Source organism: Myotis daubentonii, chromosome 7 (assembly GCF_963259705.1).
Source record: "Myotis daubentonii chromosome 7, mMyoDau2.1, whole genome shotgun sequence".
Taxonomy (NCBI): Eukaryota; Metazoa; Chordata; class Mammalia; order Chiroptera; family Vespertilionidae; genus Myotis; species Myotis daubentonii.
In genome coordinates this window covers 6,984,682-7,003,551 of record NC_081846.1, presented here as the reverse complement: position 1 = coordinate 7,003,551, position 18,870 = coordinate 6,984,682, and the positions used below count along the sequence as shown (strand labels likewise).

Below are 18,870 nucleotides of genomic sequence, written 5' to 3'. Positions count from 1 at the left end.
AATTTTGGGCCTTTTTGCACGTGTCAAATGTAGACAATTATTAGTGTGCATAATCTTGCTATCCAGCAGTTCTTCAGATATTGCTGACTATGGCAAGTGGGGGAACACTTTTCTGTTTTGGAAAGGAAAAATGGATTATCCAAAAATTCCAGTGGCTTGTTTTGCCACTATCTCTTGAGTAGATATTTTTTGGTATCACAAAGCTGAAAGTTTCTCTAATTTTTTGCTTGCAGAATGCCTGAGATAGTTATTTTTTCTGCATATTCTGAAATTTTGTTTTTCTATGTTCACTTAGTTATTTTGCTTTGTATACTTTTGTGGACTTCAGTAAAATAAAAGGGAAAAGTTGCTTAAGGATTTTTTCTTCAGAATTTAGTTATTGAATTAATGTTAATCAGGAGTTCATCGTTTAGGAATTGATATCTGTAATTTTCAGTAAAATAATTTACGATTGTAGTTAGTTGTCTTACTGGAATTTTGTTTAAGGGAAAGGCTGAGAGGTGAGATATTTTTCTGGATGTCTTTTAGAAGTCTCATTTGAAAAATCCTTGCTCATCAATTGCACTGGCTGTGCAGAATGGATGACACTTATGGACCTGACTAAAAAGTGTCAGTGAATGGTTAACATCCAAAGGCTATGCTCTGTAACATGTAATGAACAGTGATTAAAAGATTGCAAACAATATGAATTTAAAATTAAGAATAAAAACACATCAAGGAGGAGGAAATGCTACAAGCTGGAGTTAGCAGTATCTGAGGCATAGAAATAAAAGGCACAGAAGGGTAAATGAGTAGAGGGACAGAATTTGGTTGTATGAGGTGTGACCAGTGGTGGTTAATCTCAGTTTACTTAGGTCTTAGTTTAAAATGCAAATAATAGATAAGATGTTACCCATAGTTCTGAGGTACTATTTTTTGATGTCAAACTGAACTGCCAGATAAAATTGGATGTATTTGTTAGACAAGTGTAATTTTAGCATTACATTTTTCTGACTTAAAAGTAACGTAGTAGCCCTAGGCGGTTCTCTCAGTAGATAGAGCGTCAGCCTGTGGCCCAAAGGGTCCTGGTTTGATTCTGGTCAGGGGCACATGCCTCGGTGGTAGGTTCCTCCCGGGCCCAGGCCCTGTCGGGGCTCGTGCAGGAGGCAACCAATTGGTGTGTTTCTCTCACATTGATGTTTCTCTCTGTCTTTCCCTCTCTCTAAAAATCAATGGAAAAATATCCTTGGATGAGGATTAAAAAATTGTTTTTAAGTAATGTAATTTTTTTAAAGGAAACACTATTATCTTCAGTGAGGATATGCTTTTCATTGATTCTAGAGAGGAAAGAAGAAGGAGAGAGAGAAATCTACGTGAGAGAAACATCGATTGGTTGCTTCCCATATGCCTTCCTGAGATCCAACCCAAACCTTGCGTTTGTGTCCTGACCAGGAATTGAACTTGCGACCCTTCGGTGCGCAGGACAACACTCCAGCCAGCCAGTGTTATAATAACTTTTAAGTAAATGGAAATAATTTTTAAAAAATATTTTATTGATTTTTTACAGAGAGGAAGGGAAAGGGATAGAGAGTTAGAAACATCTATGAGAGAGAAACATCAATCAGTGAAGGTACATGCCCTTGACTGGAATCGAACCTGGGACCCTTCACTCCGCAGGCCAACGCTCTATCCACTGAGCCAAACCGGTTTCGGCTGGAAATAATTTTTTGAATGAATTGAGATTTCAAATGGGCTAGCTCACAAATTTATTAATTAATTCACACTTAATTAATATTGACCTTCTAGGGAAGGATTTGTTTTCTGGTGGTTGAAATGTTTCTAAGATCAGAATTCCCTTCCAAAAAGGGGGGGAGTTTTAGTTGAATAATGACATTTCTGTAGATAATTGGAGCAAGTTTAGTTTTTTAAAAAGCATGTCTATATCTTAACATGTAGAAGATTTTACATTACCTAATCAATTAACAAGGTCAGTAAAGCCAGAAAAGAAAAAAAATGACAAAGATTCAGAAGAGTTGGAACTTTTGAGGTTAAAGATATTTCATAAAAGATCTAAGAATTTTGAGATTTGGGTACAAACGGGCTGCTAGCTCAGTAGTAAACCTGTTTCATTACTTTGAGTTTCTGAGACTTGTTCTCACTCTTGTAGGGAAATGTGCCTGCCCCAGCTGTGCCTTAGACTAGGTACTCTTATTCCATGTTCTCTGCACCCATCTTTGGAACTACAGAGGGTTTTCTCCCTTAGCGTGGGGTCGGGATGAGCATTTGAATCTTTCCCCTTTTGGATCCTTGCAAACTAATAAATTAGCTTTTTTTTTAAATTTTGTTTTATTGCTTAAAGTATTACAAAGAGTATTATATATGTCCTTCCCCCCCTCCCCCCGACATTCAATAAGTTAGCTTTTTAAAGTAGCTGGTATTGCCGGGGCCGGTTTGGCTCAGTGGATAGAGCGTCGGCCTGCGGACTGAAGGGTCCCAGGTTTGATTCCGGTCAGGGGCGTGTACCTGGGTTGCGGGCACATCCCCGGTGGGAGATGTGCAGGAGGCAGCTGATCGATGTTTCTCGCTCATCGATGTTTCTAGCTCTCTATCTCTCTCCCTTCCTCTCTGTAAAAAATCAATAAAATTATATATATATATATACATATATATATATATATATATATATATATATATATATATATAAAAAGTAGCTGGTATTGCCCTGGCCGGTTTGGCTCAGTGGATGGAGCGTTGGCCTGCGGACTGAGGGGTCCCGGGTTCGATTCCGGTCAGGGGCGTGTGCCTTGGTTGCGGGCACATCCCCGGTGGGGGAGGGGGGGCGTGCAGAGGAGGCAGCTGGTTGATGTTTCTCTCATCGATGTTTCTGGCTCTCTGTCCCTCTCCCTTCTTCTCTATGGGGGATCAATAAAATACTTTAAAAAAATTTAAAGTAGCTGGTATTCAGGTGTAATTGAAGGTGATCTAGCAAAAATGAAAGCATCAGGCTACAGAAATCACTGGCAGTAATTGTTTCTTTGTTTCTTTCCGCCACCCTGTGTTATCCAGATAATTAAAATGAAACATTTAAAATTGTAATTTAAAGTTACCTGGTGTCAGGAAAGGCTAAAAAAATTGGGAGGACTCATTTGTATTTGAAGGACATAAAGACATGACAATTAAGTGCAATGCCTGGCTCTTGCTTGAATTGTGGATCAATTGTGGAAAAGGATGTTTGTTACTAGGACAGTTGGGGAGATATGAAGCTAGATAATATATTAGATGATAATGTTATTAAGTTTTGACATGCTCATTTCTTGAGCATGTTAAATCTGTTGTGGTTATTTATATAAGAGAATGTCCTAGATCTGGAAATAGATGCAGAAATATTAGTAGTTTTAAATGGTTTAGAAAAGTTATATGTACACACATTTGCTTTATCTCGTATAGACAGAGTTGATGAATACAGATAAGTGTATGTGAGTGTTCACTGTATTTTAATTTTTCCTACTCTTGACAAAATTAAAAATTGATAAGTTTGGGGGACATTTGAGGAGAGTTGATTCGTCATTCACCAGATGTCGGTCTTCTAAATACTAGACCTGTGAATAGAAAACATGGTGCTTGGGGAGGTGGGGGTGGTGATTTAATCCTTTAAAAAAACCTTTATGTTGTAGGAAACTGAGGCACACATGTTTAAATGAAGTATTAATTAGTAAAGAAAGAACCTTTCTTTGAAGGCAGATGTTTTTTTTGTTGTTGTTGTTTTTTTTTTATATTTTATTGATTTTTTACAGAGAGGAAGGGAGAGAGATAGAGAGTTAGAAACATCGATGAGAGAGAAACATCGACCAGCCGCCTCCTGCACATCTCCTACTGGGGATGTGCCCGCAACCCAGGTACGTGCCCTTGACCGGAATCGAACCTGGGACCTTTCAGTCCACAGGCCGACGCTCTATCCACTGAGCCAAACCGGTTTTGGCAAAGGCAGATGTTTTGATTACAGATCTCAGACTTTATAAAAAATCATAATTATACACATCTTTTTTCCAACCTTTATTTTTTGTGTATTGATTTTAGAGAGAGAGGGAGGGTGGGAGAGAGAGGAAGAGAAAGAGAAACATTGATTTGTTGCTTCACTTATTTGTTGCATTCGTTGATTGTTGTTTGTGCCCTGACTGCGGATTGAACCCCGAAACGTTAGCACATCAGGACCGTGCTCCAATCAACCAAGTTCTACCCGGCCAGGGCTAGATCTCAGACTCTAATCATGAACTAATAAGTGTAATGATGGTTGCAGCCAAATTATGCAAAGTTCTGAATTCCATGCTTAAGAATTTAGATTGCCCTTTATTTTACTGTTCACAGTGTGAGTCTAGCTGTTTAGGACATGACTTGGGAGCGTGTTAGGAATGCAGAAAGTTGAGTGTGATCCAGGCCTACTGCATTTTAACAAAATCTGTAGACAATTTGTTTCACGTTCAAGTTTGAGGACCACTTTCCATAGTGCTGTTTTTATATTTTTGATAGTGTTGAGTTTAGAATAATCTTGAGTGTTATTCTTTGTCCCTAGTCAATATTGACAGTATTATTTTTTAAGTTGGAGAAAGGTTTAGAATTCAACAGTAATTTAATAAACGTTGGTAACCCATTCTTAATGTAAGAGTAATTTGTTGTTCCGTATGGGAGTATTTATTGTCTATTGATTTGGAGATATATTAAATGTATCAAAAATCAATGTTTTATATAGTTACTAGGGGCCCGGTGCACGAAATTCGTGCACTGGGTGTGTGTGTCGGGGGAGTGTCCCTCAGCCCAGCCTGCCCCCTCTCACATACTGGGAGCCCTCAGGCGTTGACCCCCATCACCCTCCAATCGCAGGATCGGCCCCTTGCCCAGGCCTGACGCCTCTGGCTGAGGCATCTGGCCCGGGCAGCGGGGACCCGCAGCTGCAGCGGCCCCACGATCGTGGGCTTCGCTTTAGGCCCAGGCAAGGGACCCCTAGCTCCTGGGACTGCCAGCTTCGACCATGCCCAGCTCCCATCGCTGGCTCCACCCCTACTTCCTGCTATCACTGGCCAGGGTGGAAAAGGCACCTGATTCTCTGATCATGGCTGGGGGGCAGGGCAAAGGCGGCCCCAGGGCCGCCTTTGCCCTGCCCCCCAGCTCTTAGCTCCCCCCTGGGTTTCCAATCACTGTCAGTGGCAGGGGGCTTCTTCCTGCTTTCCCTTTCGCCTTCCTGCATTGTGCCTACATATGCAAATTAACCACCATCTTGTTGGCAGTTAACTGCCAATCTTAGTTGTCAGTTAATTTGCATATAGCCCTGATTAGCCAATGAAAAGGGTAGCTCGTACGCCAATTACCATTTTTCTCTTTTATTAGTGTTGATAGTTCTAACCCTTTATATGGTATAATTATTTTAGTTTGTATAGTTAGAAGAATATCCTAAATAATACCTAGTAGGGAAATGCATTATGTTGAGTGCTCTTTGGAAATGAAATTAAAGTCTGTGTTAACTTTCTTACAGATATCGAAGCACAGATTCGAGAAATTCAAGGCAAGAAGGCAGCTCTTGATGAAGCTCAAGGAGTGGGCCTTGATTCTACAGGTTATTATGACCAGGAAATATATGGTGGAAGTGACAGCAGATTTGCTGGGTATGTGACATCAATTGCTGCAACTGAACTTGAAGATGTAAGTACAAAGTGTACAAGAGTCAAGCATTTTTAATTTTCTTTGGGTGGAGAGCAAGAAATATAAAGGTATTTTCTCTTTGAGTCATCTGGCTTAATATGCAGACATTTTGGAAATTGGGAGATCTTCCTTTTGGAGGATAAAACTGTTGAAAGAATCCTTCCTCCAAATAAAAATAATAAAAACAGCCATTTAAACAGAAAGAATCCTTCCTCTTAGTTCTGAACCATTATGTTTATTTATCTAGCAAAGCACCTACAAATCATTAATTGTATAAAGTAAATCCTTACTACTGAGCTCTGTTTAGAGTAACCCACATGGGAAGTGACTTCATAGTGAGCAGCCATCTGTCCTTGTGACCTGAATCTGACTTGTGCTTAGTGCTGTTTTGTTATTGATATTATTAATGGATTCTTCATGCCTGTTTCAGTTATTCTGGAGGATGACCACTTTCATTTTGAAATACATCTGAGTGTTTTTATATATTCCCATAGCTTACATTTTGTCAGATCATCTCAAACATCCAAATATGGTGAAATAGCTATCCCTTTTTTGTATGATTCAGTAATAGACATTTTATGGATATAGGTAATCAAACTTACTTTTATGACACTCAAGCCACATTTTATTTTGTAGTTGGCACTTTTTAAAAAGTAAATTAGAAAGTTGCAAAGGTAAAATTTCTAGAAGCCTATCATACCTCTGGTAAGAGATAGTGGTGGCTATATGTTCCAGAAACTGAAGGAGGAATTATTTCATTTTTAAATCAGTGGTAAGATCTTGAGAGTTACCCATTGTTGTATTTCTTACACTAGTAAAATAATACAACACTTTCTGCTTAAATATTATTACAAGGGAAACAAGTACATTTAAAACATTATCTTTTACTTGTTTCTCTGGTTAAATCATGTTAACAAACAAACACAAACAAAAAAGGAAAGTGGAGATTTTTAAATAAACTTTAGTTTCCAAATGTGAAAAACAAATTTCATCATGCCCTCTGAGAAAACAAAATGCTCAGGCTTTTCTAGTTCATACTTACTTTATTTTAATTGGCTTCCACAGAAAGCATTTCTTGTTTAATATTTTTAAATGAGTAAAAACTAAGGTTAATTTCTTTAATAACTTTTTTTGAGTTGAAAACTCACATGTTTATAAGTTCTGTGAACAAGGGTTTAGACCTCACACTGTCAGTAAGTCTTTAGATTTCATATTGAATCTTAGTATAATTTTTCTAATTTTTAAATTCCGATGTTTTGTTTATGGCTTTTTGGTGGCATTTTATTGCAGGACGACGATGACTACTCATCATCTACAAGTTTGCTTGGTCAGAAGAAGCCAGGATATCATGCCCCTGTGGCATTGCTTAATGATATACCACAGTCAACAGAACAGGTGACTTTTTTTCTTTTTTGTTAAATCCAGAGTTTACTCAGCTAAAGAAAACTATCTCAATTCCCATGGAAGCCCATATATTTTAAGAGTCAAGTTATTAGAATGTTTTGAGGAGAGTTGATTTGGGAAAATTAGAAATAATACTTATTAATTTCTTTTTAAGTGCTGACCCAAGGATATTTTTCCATGGATTTTAGAGAGAGTGGAAGGGAGGGTGAGAGACAGAGAGACACATTGGTTGCCTTCTGCCCGTGCCCCGACCTGGGCTAAGAATCAAGCCTGCAACCAAGGCATGTGCCCTTGACTGGAATCGAACCCGGGACCGTTTAGTCTGCAGGTTGGCGCTTTATCCTTTGAGCCAAACCAGCTGGGGCAATACTTAGCAAATTTTATAAAGGTAATCATTTTATGAAGACTTGAACTATGGAAATACGGATGGGTATTTTTTTCATTTCTATGTTACTTATTTTTTCATATTAATATTTATCCCTAAAATTAATATTTCTTTTATTAATAGGCATTTATTAAACATTTTACATGTTTTATAATGTTCCGCTTTTTGTTTAAGATATTCTGTTTGGTTATTTAATAAAGTGGGTATTAAGTTGGACATCCCTCTTTTCAGTATGATCCATTTGCTGAGCACCGACCTCCAAAGATTGCTGACCGGGAAGATGAATACAAAAAGCATAGGCGGACCATGATAATTTCCCCAGAGCGTCTTGATCCTTTTGCAGATGGTAATTCTTTCCCACTTTTCTTTAGTATTCACGAATTTGCTTGTATTAAGCTCTCTTTAGCCCTTTGATTTTTTTTGGCATGCTTATGAATTTGCTTTTCTTTTTAAAAATCCCCCTTATTATAGATGTGTATAGATTTGGTTGAAGTCAAAGATGCCATATTCTTCATCTTTATAATACAAGTTTTCTTTCCAGGTAGAAGGACAAGAAAATAATGAGCCAATGCCATAGAAACGCAAAGGGTTAAAGGTTTTTCTTTTACTTTTGTTTTGGGTACGCTTTCTATACTTGGAACAAATGTGTTTTTCTGGTCAAAATACTTTCAAATTCTTGAAAGTTTTCATTCCAAATCCTAGATTTTAGGATTGTTACTTTTGAGAAACTTTCCCACATTAGAGCTCCCCTCATATTTCTCTAAATATAGTTTAGTAAGTGCACCTACTTTGCTTTAAGCATACTTAAAATTAAAACAAAAGTATGTATACAAAGGCTTTGATATTTTTAATAGTTGGAGTCTGTTTTGCTAATTTTAGTGTGCAGGTCAGCACAGGGGGCATAGTGAGCCTGATGGATGCTTTCCTCGGGTGAGTTTCAAAATCAAAATTAGGTGCCTGTTTCTTAAAATTGAGATTCTGCTGCAGGTTTACAAACTAGACTTTCAGCCTGCATGAATTAGTAGGGATATTCTTTTTTTACTTGCATAATTGTAATTGATTTAAACATGTATGTCAGAATTCACAGGCCCATACTAACTGTCCTTAATTTCTTTCCTACAGCAGTACTGCTATATGCCAGTCCTGTCTGCATTCTTAAGGGTGCAGTTCAACACATCCTCTCTAGATTATGGTGAAAAAGTATTCCAAAGGAAGTCTTATCAGAGCTAGTGTCAGAAAGAATGACACTATCAATTGGGCATGATCTTCAGCATAGGAAATGTCTTAGAATTTTATTATTTTATTTTTCTTAAATTGTGATGCTATACTACTGTATAGCTAATTATCACATTTTATAAAACATAGTGTTCCTCTGTGAATCTTGTTATATACTGTTTGGGCTTCTTTAAGATATTTTGAAGTTTGAAAAGCAAATACTGAAACTTGAACCAAGAGACTAACACATCTCTTTGTATGCCACTTCTCTTCTATGTGCATCATAATAACTGGTAGAAAGTAATATATTCAATAATATATTTTCATTTGTAATCATACTTTCTAAAGATAAAAATGTTTCTGGGTCAACAAAACTTTAACAAGCATGAAGCCCTTTTTTAGTAACCTGACATGAGAATAAGATTATAGGTATATTTTAAAAAATCAGATTTGCTAAACTATTAACTGTTTTAGAACATTGTATGAAGAACTTACCTAGTTATAGTTATTTGTAGTTAGGATTTTAACAGCTTGCAACAGGTAATGTTTTGAATATAAATATCTTTCCAAAGTGTTACTAATGGTAAAGAGATAATTTTCTAGGCTTCTATTCTGCTGCTTGAAGTCAGAACTGCTGATGGAGACAAAGGCACGAAAGTGTACGTATTCCGGATTAGCAACCCAGGAACCCATCACTTCTGAAGACTAAACTGTGCTGTCATTTTGCTTTTATATGCATTAAAATATTTGTTTTAAACTGCTGTAGATGTTTGTGTTCAAACAGGTTAAATTGATCAGCAAACTCAATAAAAAGTAAGATGTATAATTATTAAAGTTTTCCATCAAAAAATAAATTAAATGATATGGAATAACATAATATTAGAGCAGGGCAGATAAATCAGTTGAACCTAATTATAGTTTATTTATTGTACTCTTGTCCTGTTGCTGTTCTTTTCTGCAGGAGGGAAGACCCCTGATCCTAAAATGAATGCTAGAACTTACATGGATGTAATGCGAGAGCAGCATTTGACTAAAGAAGAGGTATGAACCTGCTCTTTATTTTAATGGTTGTGAAAGACTAGAAATAAAGCTGAGATTGAGAGACTTATATTTCCTTTTCATTTGCTGAACAAGTAATTCAGTATCTACACTAATAAAAGAGAAACATGGTAATTGGCGTACGACCGCTACCCTTTTCATTGGCTAATCAGCGAGATATGCAAATTAACTGTCAGCCAAGATGGCGGCGGGCAGCCAGGCAGCTTGAAACTAACATGAGGCTTGGTTGCCTCAGTGACAGAGGATCGTTGGAGGAAACCAACGTTCCTGCCTGTTCCCGCCTGCTACTGCAGACCTCTGAGCCTGCAGTTTCAAACATTGTAACAGATACCGAGGGACTTCAGCCAGCAGATTCGCAACATTGTATGCAAAGGCAGCAGAGGCCTAAGAGCTGGAGCCAAGCCTCAAGCTAAAGCTGGCCCAGAATTAAAAAAAAAAGAAAAAAAGGAGCGGTTGGGAACTTCAGTCACTCCCAGCCTGAAAACAGCCCTCAGCCCCTCACCCAGACTGGCCAGGCACCCCAGTGGGGACCCCTACCCTGAATGGTGTGTGACCAGCTGCAAACAGCCATCATCCCCTCACCCAGGCTGGCCAGGCACCCCAGTGGGGACCCCCACCCTGATCCAGGACACCCTTCAGGGCAAACCAGCTGGCCCCACCCATGCACTAGACCTCTACCCTATGTAGTAAAAGGGTAATATGCCTCCCGGCACCGGGATCAGCGTGACGGGGCAGCGCCCAAACCCCCTGATCGCCCTGTGGCTCTGTTCGTGACAGGGGAAGGCGCCCCAACTCCCTGAGCAGCCCTGCTTTGTGCCTGATAGGGGGGAGCTCCCCAACCCCCCAACCCCCCCCCCCCACAGGCCCTGCTCTGTGTGTGACGGGTAGAGCCATAACCTCCCCATTGGCCCTGCCCTGAGTGTGAGAGTGGCGGTGCCCCAACCCCCTGATCGGCCCTGCTCTGTGGGTGATAGAGGGCGGTGCCCCAACCCCCTGATGGGCCCTGCTCTGTGTGTGACGGGGGGAGCTCCTCAACCACCTGATCAGCCCTGCTCTGTGCGTGACGGGGGGCAGCGCCCCAACCCCCTGATTGGCCCTGCTCTGTGCGTGATGGGGTGGCGCCGCAACCTCCCCATCGACCCTGCCTTGAGTGTGACAGGACGGTGCCCCAACCCCCCAATCGGCCCTACCCTGATCGTGACTGAGGGTGGCATCACAACCTCCCAATCTCCCTGCTCTGTGCATGACAGGGGGCGGCGCCCCAACTCCCCAATCGGCCCTGCTCTGAGCCCGACCAGGGGCTGCACCTAGGGATTGGGCCAGCTCTCTGCCACCCAGGAGCAGGCCTAAGTCAGCAGGTCGTTATCTCCCAAGGGGTCCCACACTGCGAGAGGGCACAGGCCGGGCTGAGGGACCCCCCTACCCCCCGAGTGCACAAATTTTTGTGCACCGGGCCTCTAGTTATTAATAAAAGTAAAGTTGAGACAGAACCTTACCCAAAATTCTACCACCTCCCGTGTTAAGGTTTTTTTCTGTCCTTTTCTAGTCCCCACCCCTTGACCATACACATACATATGTTTCTTCTAGTGACTGTGTCCGTGGGGAGGATGATAGTGTGTACCTGAAGCCAGTGTGTAAGGAGAAAGCCAAGTAGCTAAACCATTCCTTGGAAAACCTCTAATTCTCCCATAAAATTGAGTTTGGATGGTTGGAGAATTCTGAAGAATTCCTGCTGGCTTACAGAAATTGCTTCATTTTGTTTCAGTAGTTAGCCTTCATAACTTTATTGTGAATACATAATGAATTGTCTAAATTAAGTGGGGTGATGGAAATTAAATGCATTTGTTGGGATGTTATATATAATATTTACATAATTAAAATCATAATTTAAAATTTTTCACTTTTTACCACTTTTCTATCTTGTTACATATTCTGATTTGCTGTTTATATGAGTTTTAAATAAAACTTTTTTTCAATGGAAGCATTTTAGTTCTCTACCATTGGCTGAAGATTTGCTTCACTGTCTAGAGTAGGGTGCTCTGTTATAAATTCTGTACTTGCTCATCTACTGTGTGCAGAAGGACATTGTATGAAACGAAATACAGAGAAGAGGGAAAATAAGACCAGGACTACCACTAGCATAGGAAGGAGAGTGAGTGAAGAATGACATGACGTTAAATAGAAATGTTTGTACTAATGATATGAAAATATGTTGAAAACGTTTTAAAGATACTCAGTGATTATTCAATTATTTTCAGAGAGAAATTAGGCAACAACTAGCAGAAAAAGCTAAAGCTGGAGAACTGAAAGTCGTCAATGGAGCAGCAGCGTCCCAGCCTCCCTCAAAACGAAAACGCCGTTGGGATCAAACAGCTGATCAGACTCCTGGTGCCACTCCCAAAAAGCTGTCAAGTTGGGATCAAGCAGAGGTGGTTACATTGTATTTTTTAATACTATTATAATTTTTTTTCTCACATGAAATGTATTGTCTGCTTTCATGACAATAGCAGACTGAGTGACTTAAGAAACAGATACACACACACACACACACACACACATATATTTTTAAAATATATTTTATTGATTTTTTACAGAGAGGAAACGAGAGGGATAGAGAGTTAGAAATATCGATCCGCTGTCTCCTACACACCCCCTACTGGGGATGTGCCCGCAACCAAGGTACATGCCCTTGACCAGAATCGAACCTGGGACCCTTCAGTCCCCAGGCCAATGCTCTATCCAGTGAGCCAAACTGGCTAGGGCAGACATATATTTTCTTATAGTTCTGGAAGATCAAGGTGCCAACAGATTTTGAACAAATTATGCGCTTTACTCACCTAATGGAAAATTTCCCAACTCTAACTAATACATAGAATCTTTTTAAAGGGAAAAATAACGAGTTTTAAATTTATTGTATTTATGCAAGTTTGCAAACAAAACTAGCTAGAACTCTTAATGTTGGGTAGAGCATCCAATTCTAAAACAAATACATAAAAAGTATAGTACAAAACCTATAGAATATTTATGTCATTATTTAAATACAAATCACACTGAATCACCTAATGTGTTGCTACATATGGTATTGTCTGTACTGTGCAGTCTCTTTTGCTATCACTTGCTTATCTTCCATCCTTCCTTACCTACTATTTAGTCTCTCTATGTAAATTGCTGTGGAACCTTTGATTACTTAAATCCACATCCAATTTTTTTTCACCGATCTTGCTAGCATCAGTTAGAGGAGTAATGCAAATGTGATTGTAAATACAAATTAATCTTAAGGATTGAAATTGTGTTGCAATATCTACACTAATAAAAGAGAAACATGGTAATTGGCGTACGACCGCTACCCTTCCCATTGGCTAATCATGGTGATATGCAAATTAACTGCCAACTAAGATGGCAGTTAACTGCCAACTAAGATGGCGGCTAATTTGCATACTGCAGGCAGGATGGGACAGCGCCATCCTGCCTGCCCCTCCGCCATCCAGGCCTGCTATCTGTGACCTGGATGGTGGGTGACCCAACCCAGGGCTGGCGGGGCGTGACCGCAGCTGTCCCCTACTGACCAAGACCCCAACCGGTTCTCCTGCCCGCAGACCGGGGCTGGCAGGGTGGCTGCGGCGTCCGCCCGCAGTCACGCCCCCGACCCGCTCCCGCCAGCAGACCCAGACCCGGGCTGGCAGGGCGGCTGCGGCGTCTGCCCGCGGTCACACCCCCAACCCGAGAGAGCAGACCCGGGCCTCTCAGCTGCACTCTAAGCAACTATGTTACAAAAATAGAAGCTAAACAAAACCCCAGGCTTCAGCCAGCAGGACCGCAACATTGTTTCAAATACAGAAGGGTAAACAAAGGCCAGAAACCTGCTTTCAGCAGCGGAAGTCTCATAGCTGGAGCCGAGCCTCAGAGCTAAAGCTGGCCCAAAATAAAAAAAAAAAAAAGGAAAAAAGGACAGGTTGGGAGCTTCAGTCACCCGCCAGCCTGAAAATGGCCCTCAGCCCCTCACCCAGGCTGGCCAGGCACCCCACTGGGGACCCCCACCCTGATCCAGGACACCCTTCAGGGCAAACCAGCCGGCCCCCACCCGTGCACCAGGTCTCTATCCTATATAGTAAAAGGGTAATATGCCTCCCAGCACCGGGATCAGTGTGACGGGGCAGCGCCTAAACCCCCTGATCGCCCTGCGGCTCTGTGTGTGACAGGGGGCGGGGCCACAACCTCCCTATCCGCCCCAGTCTGTTCGTGACAGGGGAAGGCGCCCCAACCCCCTGATCAGCCCTGCTCTGTGCCTGATAGGGGGGAGCTCCCCAACCCCCTGATCGGCCCTGCTCTGTGTGTGACGGGGTAGAGCCATAACCTCCCCATCGGCCCTGCCCTGAGTGTGACAGTGGCGGCGCCCCAACCCCATGATCGGCCCTGCTCTGTGGGTGATAGAGGGCGATGCCCCAACCGCCCCCCACGGGCCCTGCTCTGTGTGTGTGACGGGGTAGAGCCATAACCTCCCCATCGGCCCTGCCCTGAGTGTGACAGGGTGCGGCACCCCAACCCCCTGATCCGCCATGCTCTGTGTGTGACGGGGTGGTGCCCCAACCCCCCAATCGGCCCTACCCTGAGCATGACTGAGAGTGGCATCGCAACCTCCCAATCCTCCCTGCTCTGTGCATGACGGGGCGGCACCCCAACTCCCCAATCAGCCCTGCTCTGAGCCCGACCAGGGGCTGCACCTAGGGATTGGGCCTGCCCTCTGCCACCCGAGAGCAGGCCTAAGCCAGCAGGGCGTTATCTCCCGAGGGGTCCCAGACTGCGAGAGGTCACAGGCCAGGCTGAGGGACCCCCCCTTACCCCCAGTGCACAAATTTTTGTGCACCGGGCCTCTAGTTTAGGTATAATTACCCACGTGATCCAAAATGCCTTATATTAATCAAATATATAAACACAGAATGAAGGAAAACACAAAAAATATTTCTTGGTGAGAATTCAGTAGGTTTGAGAACTACTTAATATAATACTGAAATTCTTTGATTGCAGATCTAGACAGAGAAACCTTTGTGCCTTTCCCAAAGTCACGGAGCTAGTAATAGCAAAACTAAGATTCATACTTAGAATGCAATATTTTTAAAATGAGGGCTTTCTTCACTGCTCCAAATTAAAACTTTAAATTGTGGTTAGTCGTAAATGTATTTGCTAGAATGAACGTATTATTTATTTTTCTTTTTTGAAAGTACAAATCTTTTAAACAGAACGATAATCTATTCTTTTAATTATAGAGAATACCTCTAGCCGGTTTGGTTCAGTGGATAGAGCAAGCATGTCAAGATCAAAAGGCTAACATGGGCCAAATAAACAAGGTTTAAGTTTATGTGGGCCGCAAAAAAAACAAAAGCTTCAATTTTCACAGAAACGTAGGTTTATTTTGATAAGAGACATGCTAAATACAAAGGGCTGAAATACATGAGCCATTGTTAACATAAAATAATAGAACATTTTAATTAATATTTTTTTCTTGAACATTAACTTACCAGCCACTGAATAACTGTACAGATTAATAAGCGTAACACAAATAAACCTATTTTTCATGTTCTCCGAAAGTGAAATACTTCCTGTGGTGCACACCAAACAAGCCAGTACAAGACTAATGACGTGGCTGCTAAAATATTTGCTGCTGGTATTAGTGGAGAGAAATGGTGCGCCTATGTGGAAGGGAAATGAATGCAACACGATTATAGTAATCAGTTATTAGTGAACGCTGTAATAATTATGCATAACAAGATATTGTAAAAAATTAAGTTATGAAATTTTTATTGAAACGTTTCTTACATACCGTTACATTGGCTGGGCCACAAAAACATTCATGGGCCACATGTTTGACATTCTTGGGATAGAGCGTTGGCCTGCAGACCATAGGATCCCGGGTTCAATTCCGGTCAGGGGTGCATACCTTAGTTGCAGGCTTCTCCCTGGCCCCGGGCCTTATTCTGGGCCCATGCAGGAGGCAGCCAATTGATGTGTTTCTCTCACATTGATGTTTCTCTCTCTTTTACCGGCCCTGGCCCTGGCCCTGGCCCTGGTCAGAGGCGGTCAATCGGTGTGTTTCACATCGATGTTTCTCTCTGTCTTTCCCTCTTCCACTCTACCTAAAAATCAATGGAAAAGTGTCCTCAGGTGAGGCTTAACAACAAAAAATAAAAGACAAATAAAAGACCCTCTGATGAGTATTAATAAATAAATATAAATAAATTTAACAAATTATGGAGAAAGGAACTAAAGCATTTGTTAAAATTTTTTTTAGTGTTTATTGGGGTTACATTGGTTAATAAAGTTATATAGGTTTCAAGTGTACAATTCTATAATACAACGTCTTACATATTGTATTGTGATTACCACCCCAAATCAAGTCTTTTTTCATTATTATCATTTATCTCCCATTTACCCTCTTCTACCTTCCTTAGCCCCCTTTCCCTCTGGTAATCATCATACCGTTGACCCTGCCCCCCACCACCCTCCCCTGACAGTTGTGAGTCTGTTCTCTGTATCTATGAGTCTGTTTCTGTTTTGTTTGTTTATTTTGTTCATTAGATTCCACATATAAGTGAGATCACATTTAAAATTTAACAGAATTTTTTTAGTTATTTTTATGTGGGTGTGTAGGTGTGTGGGTGTGTGAAATAAAATGTGTTTGTTCTGTTAAGACCCCTGGACATACCCCTTCCTTAAGATGGGATGAGACACCAGGTCGTGCAAAGGGAAGTGAGACTCCTGGAGCAACCCCAGGCTCAAAAATATGGGATCCTACACCAAGTCACACACCAGCGGGAGCTGCTACGCCTGGACGCGGGGATACACCAGGCCATGCAACACCAGGCCACGGAGGCGCAACTTCCAGTGCTCGTAAAAACCGATGGGATGAGACCCCCAAGACAGAAAGAGGTACTTCTGCTGGAGTCTGCCATTGTTTGGGTGAAATACTGACTTGATGAGTGCTGTATTTATTTATAGCTCCAAATCTGTTCTATTCTGGTTAGACAAGCAAATAACCTGCTGCTTTAGGGATAGATGAATAGCTGAGCAGTGGGGCAGGTGGCAGGGGTGGGCTAGAAGGGGGTCAGTGGAGGGATAAAAGGGGACATATGTAATACTTTCAACAATAAATACTTAAAAAAACAGCTGAGCAGATCAAATGCCTAATTCTTTTCCTTTCTTGAGGAGATTTAAAATTTAAGAAAAACATTAGGAAGAAGTGAAATTTGTAGGTCATAACCTTTTTTTTTATCGTGTAAAGTATATATAACATAAAATGTACCATTTTAAGTGTACAAGTAATTGGCATTAAGTACATTCACAGTGTTGTGCAACCATCACCAGTATTCATTTCTAGAACTTTTTCATCATCCCAAACAGAAATTCCATATCCATAAAGTAATAACTCCCCATTTTTGTCTCCTTAAACTCTGTTCTACTTTCTGTATTTATGACTTTTCCCAAATCTTTTTTTGTATTAACCCTTTAAAGATATATTTCTTTGTTTATGAGAGCTGTGGCAAGTTAAGATTTTGTAGTACATCTGCTGTATTAAAATTTATTTACAGCCCTGGCTGGATTGGCTCAATGGATAGAGCGTTGGCCTGTGGACTGAAGGATCCTGGGTTCTGTTCCGGTCAGGGGCACATGCCTAGGTTTCAGGCTCGATCCCCAGTTGGGGTGTGCAGGAGGCAGCCAATCAATGATTCTCTCTCATCATTGATGTTTCTATCTCTCTCGTTTCCTCTCTGAAATCAATAAAAATATTTTTAAAAAATTTATTTGCAGAATATTTAATGATATGGGAGAGAACTTGCCATGCAATGGATGAAAGAAGCAATATAGAATTTACACACAAAACAAGCTCAGCTGTATATCTCAGCTGTATGGGGAAATGAAAAGAGTGGTTGTGATATTAAGGGTGGTTAAAAAATACTTTGTTTTCCCATTCCTTAATGTTTGCTAGGTATTGTTTCTATAGTCAGTGGAAAAGGAACAAAAATTAGTGAAGGGGGAGGATAAATATGAAACATTTAAACCTAAAATGGGCCTGCATTTTAGGAATATTCTGCTTTTGAAATTGATCACCTTGCGTATGTTAGCTGTTTGAGAATAAAAAGTAAATTTTTGATGCTTAAAACTTTAGACATTAACACTTTTTTTTTTTTTTTTAAAGATACTCCTGGGCATGGAAGTGGATGGGCTGAGACGCCTCGAACAGATCGAGGTGGAGATTCAATTGGTGAAACACCCACTCCTGGAGCCAGTAAAAGGAAATCACGTTGGGATGAAACACCAGCTAGTCAGATGGGCGGAAGCACTCCTGTTCTGACCCCGGGGAAAACACCAATTGGCACACCAGCGATGAACATGGCTACCCCTACTCCAGGTCACATAATGAGTATGACTCCTGAACAGCTTCAGGCTTGGCGTTGGGAGAGAGAAATTGATGAGAGAAATCGCCCACTTTCTGATGAAGAATTAGATGCTATGTTTCCAGAAGGATATAAGGTAATAACATGGAATATGAATGTGATGGTTTTTAGGATATAAAATAGGAATTTTAAGTATTCTTTAAGAAATTTATAAGTCAGGTTTGCACTGGCCTTGTCTAAACTTACTACTATCATTACATTCTTTTAGCTGTTTCCAAGTATATTTCAGTTCCAAAAAGTAATAGGAGTGAAAATAAATTACATGGAACTTTTTATTACTTTTGGAAGGTGAGAAATCTCCTGGACTTCTAAGACCATATACTTTGAGAAATGCTGATTTGGGGGTATGGAATAGCTTGCTGCTTCAGTTTATTAGTGATCCCAGGATTAAGCTCACATTGGGTTAGGATTATTTAACTTGGTGCCTCACAAGATTTTGTGTATGTAACAAGTTCATGGATTGCCAGTGAACACAGAATATTCTCTCTTTACCATAGCAATTTGAAGTTTATTTTTAACTATAAAATTTTCTAGGTCCCTGGGGCTCAAGGATCACCATTTGCTAGTCTGAAGGCAGTCTGGGCATGTAGATGGTGTCATAACCAGGGCTGGAACCTACATCATTTATGGCCTTTTCAGAGCCTTTTCTGCCAATGCCCATTGCTTTTTAACAGTTCATATGTC

General features: G+C 40.9%; 1 protein-coding gene across 4 annotated transcripts in view; it reads left to right on the top strand.

Moving 5' to 3' along the window:
* SF3B1 (splicing factor 3b subunit 1) overlaps window positions 1-18,870 on the top strand; it is a 35,925-nt gene that overhangs the window by 3,152 nt on the left and 13,903 nt on the right. For 2 of the 4 annotated variants that reach the window (XR_009453723.1, XM_059702629.1), the window contains exons 2-8: window positions 5,507-5,673; window positions 6,964-7,068; window positions 7,694-7,808; window positions 9,639-9,718; window positions 11,995-12,165; window positions 16,423-16,660; window positions 17,928-18,262. Coding sequence is in view for 2 of the 4 variants with exons in the window: in XM_059702629.1 (XP_059558612.1) it covers window positions 5,507-5,673; window positions 6,964-7,068; window positions 7,694-7,808; window positions 9,639-9,718; window positions 11,995-12,165; window positions 16,423-16,660; window positions 17,928-18,262 (1,211 nt within the window). In the remaining 2 variants the exon portion in view is untranslated. Of the gene's footprint in view, window positions 1-5,506; window positions 5,674-6,963; window positions 7,069-7,693; window positions 7,809-9,280; window positions 9,337-9,638; window positions 9,723-11,994; window positions 12,166-16,422; window positions 16,661-17,927; window positions 18,263-18,870 lie in introns of those variants that run through there. The other 2 variants (XR_009453724.1, XM_059702631.1) reach the window with 2 other exon arrangements.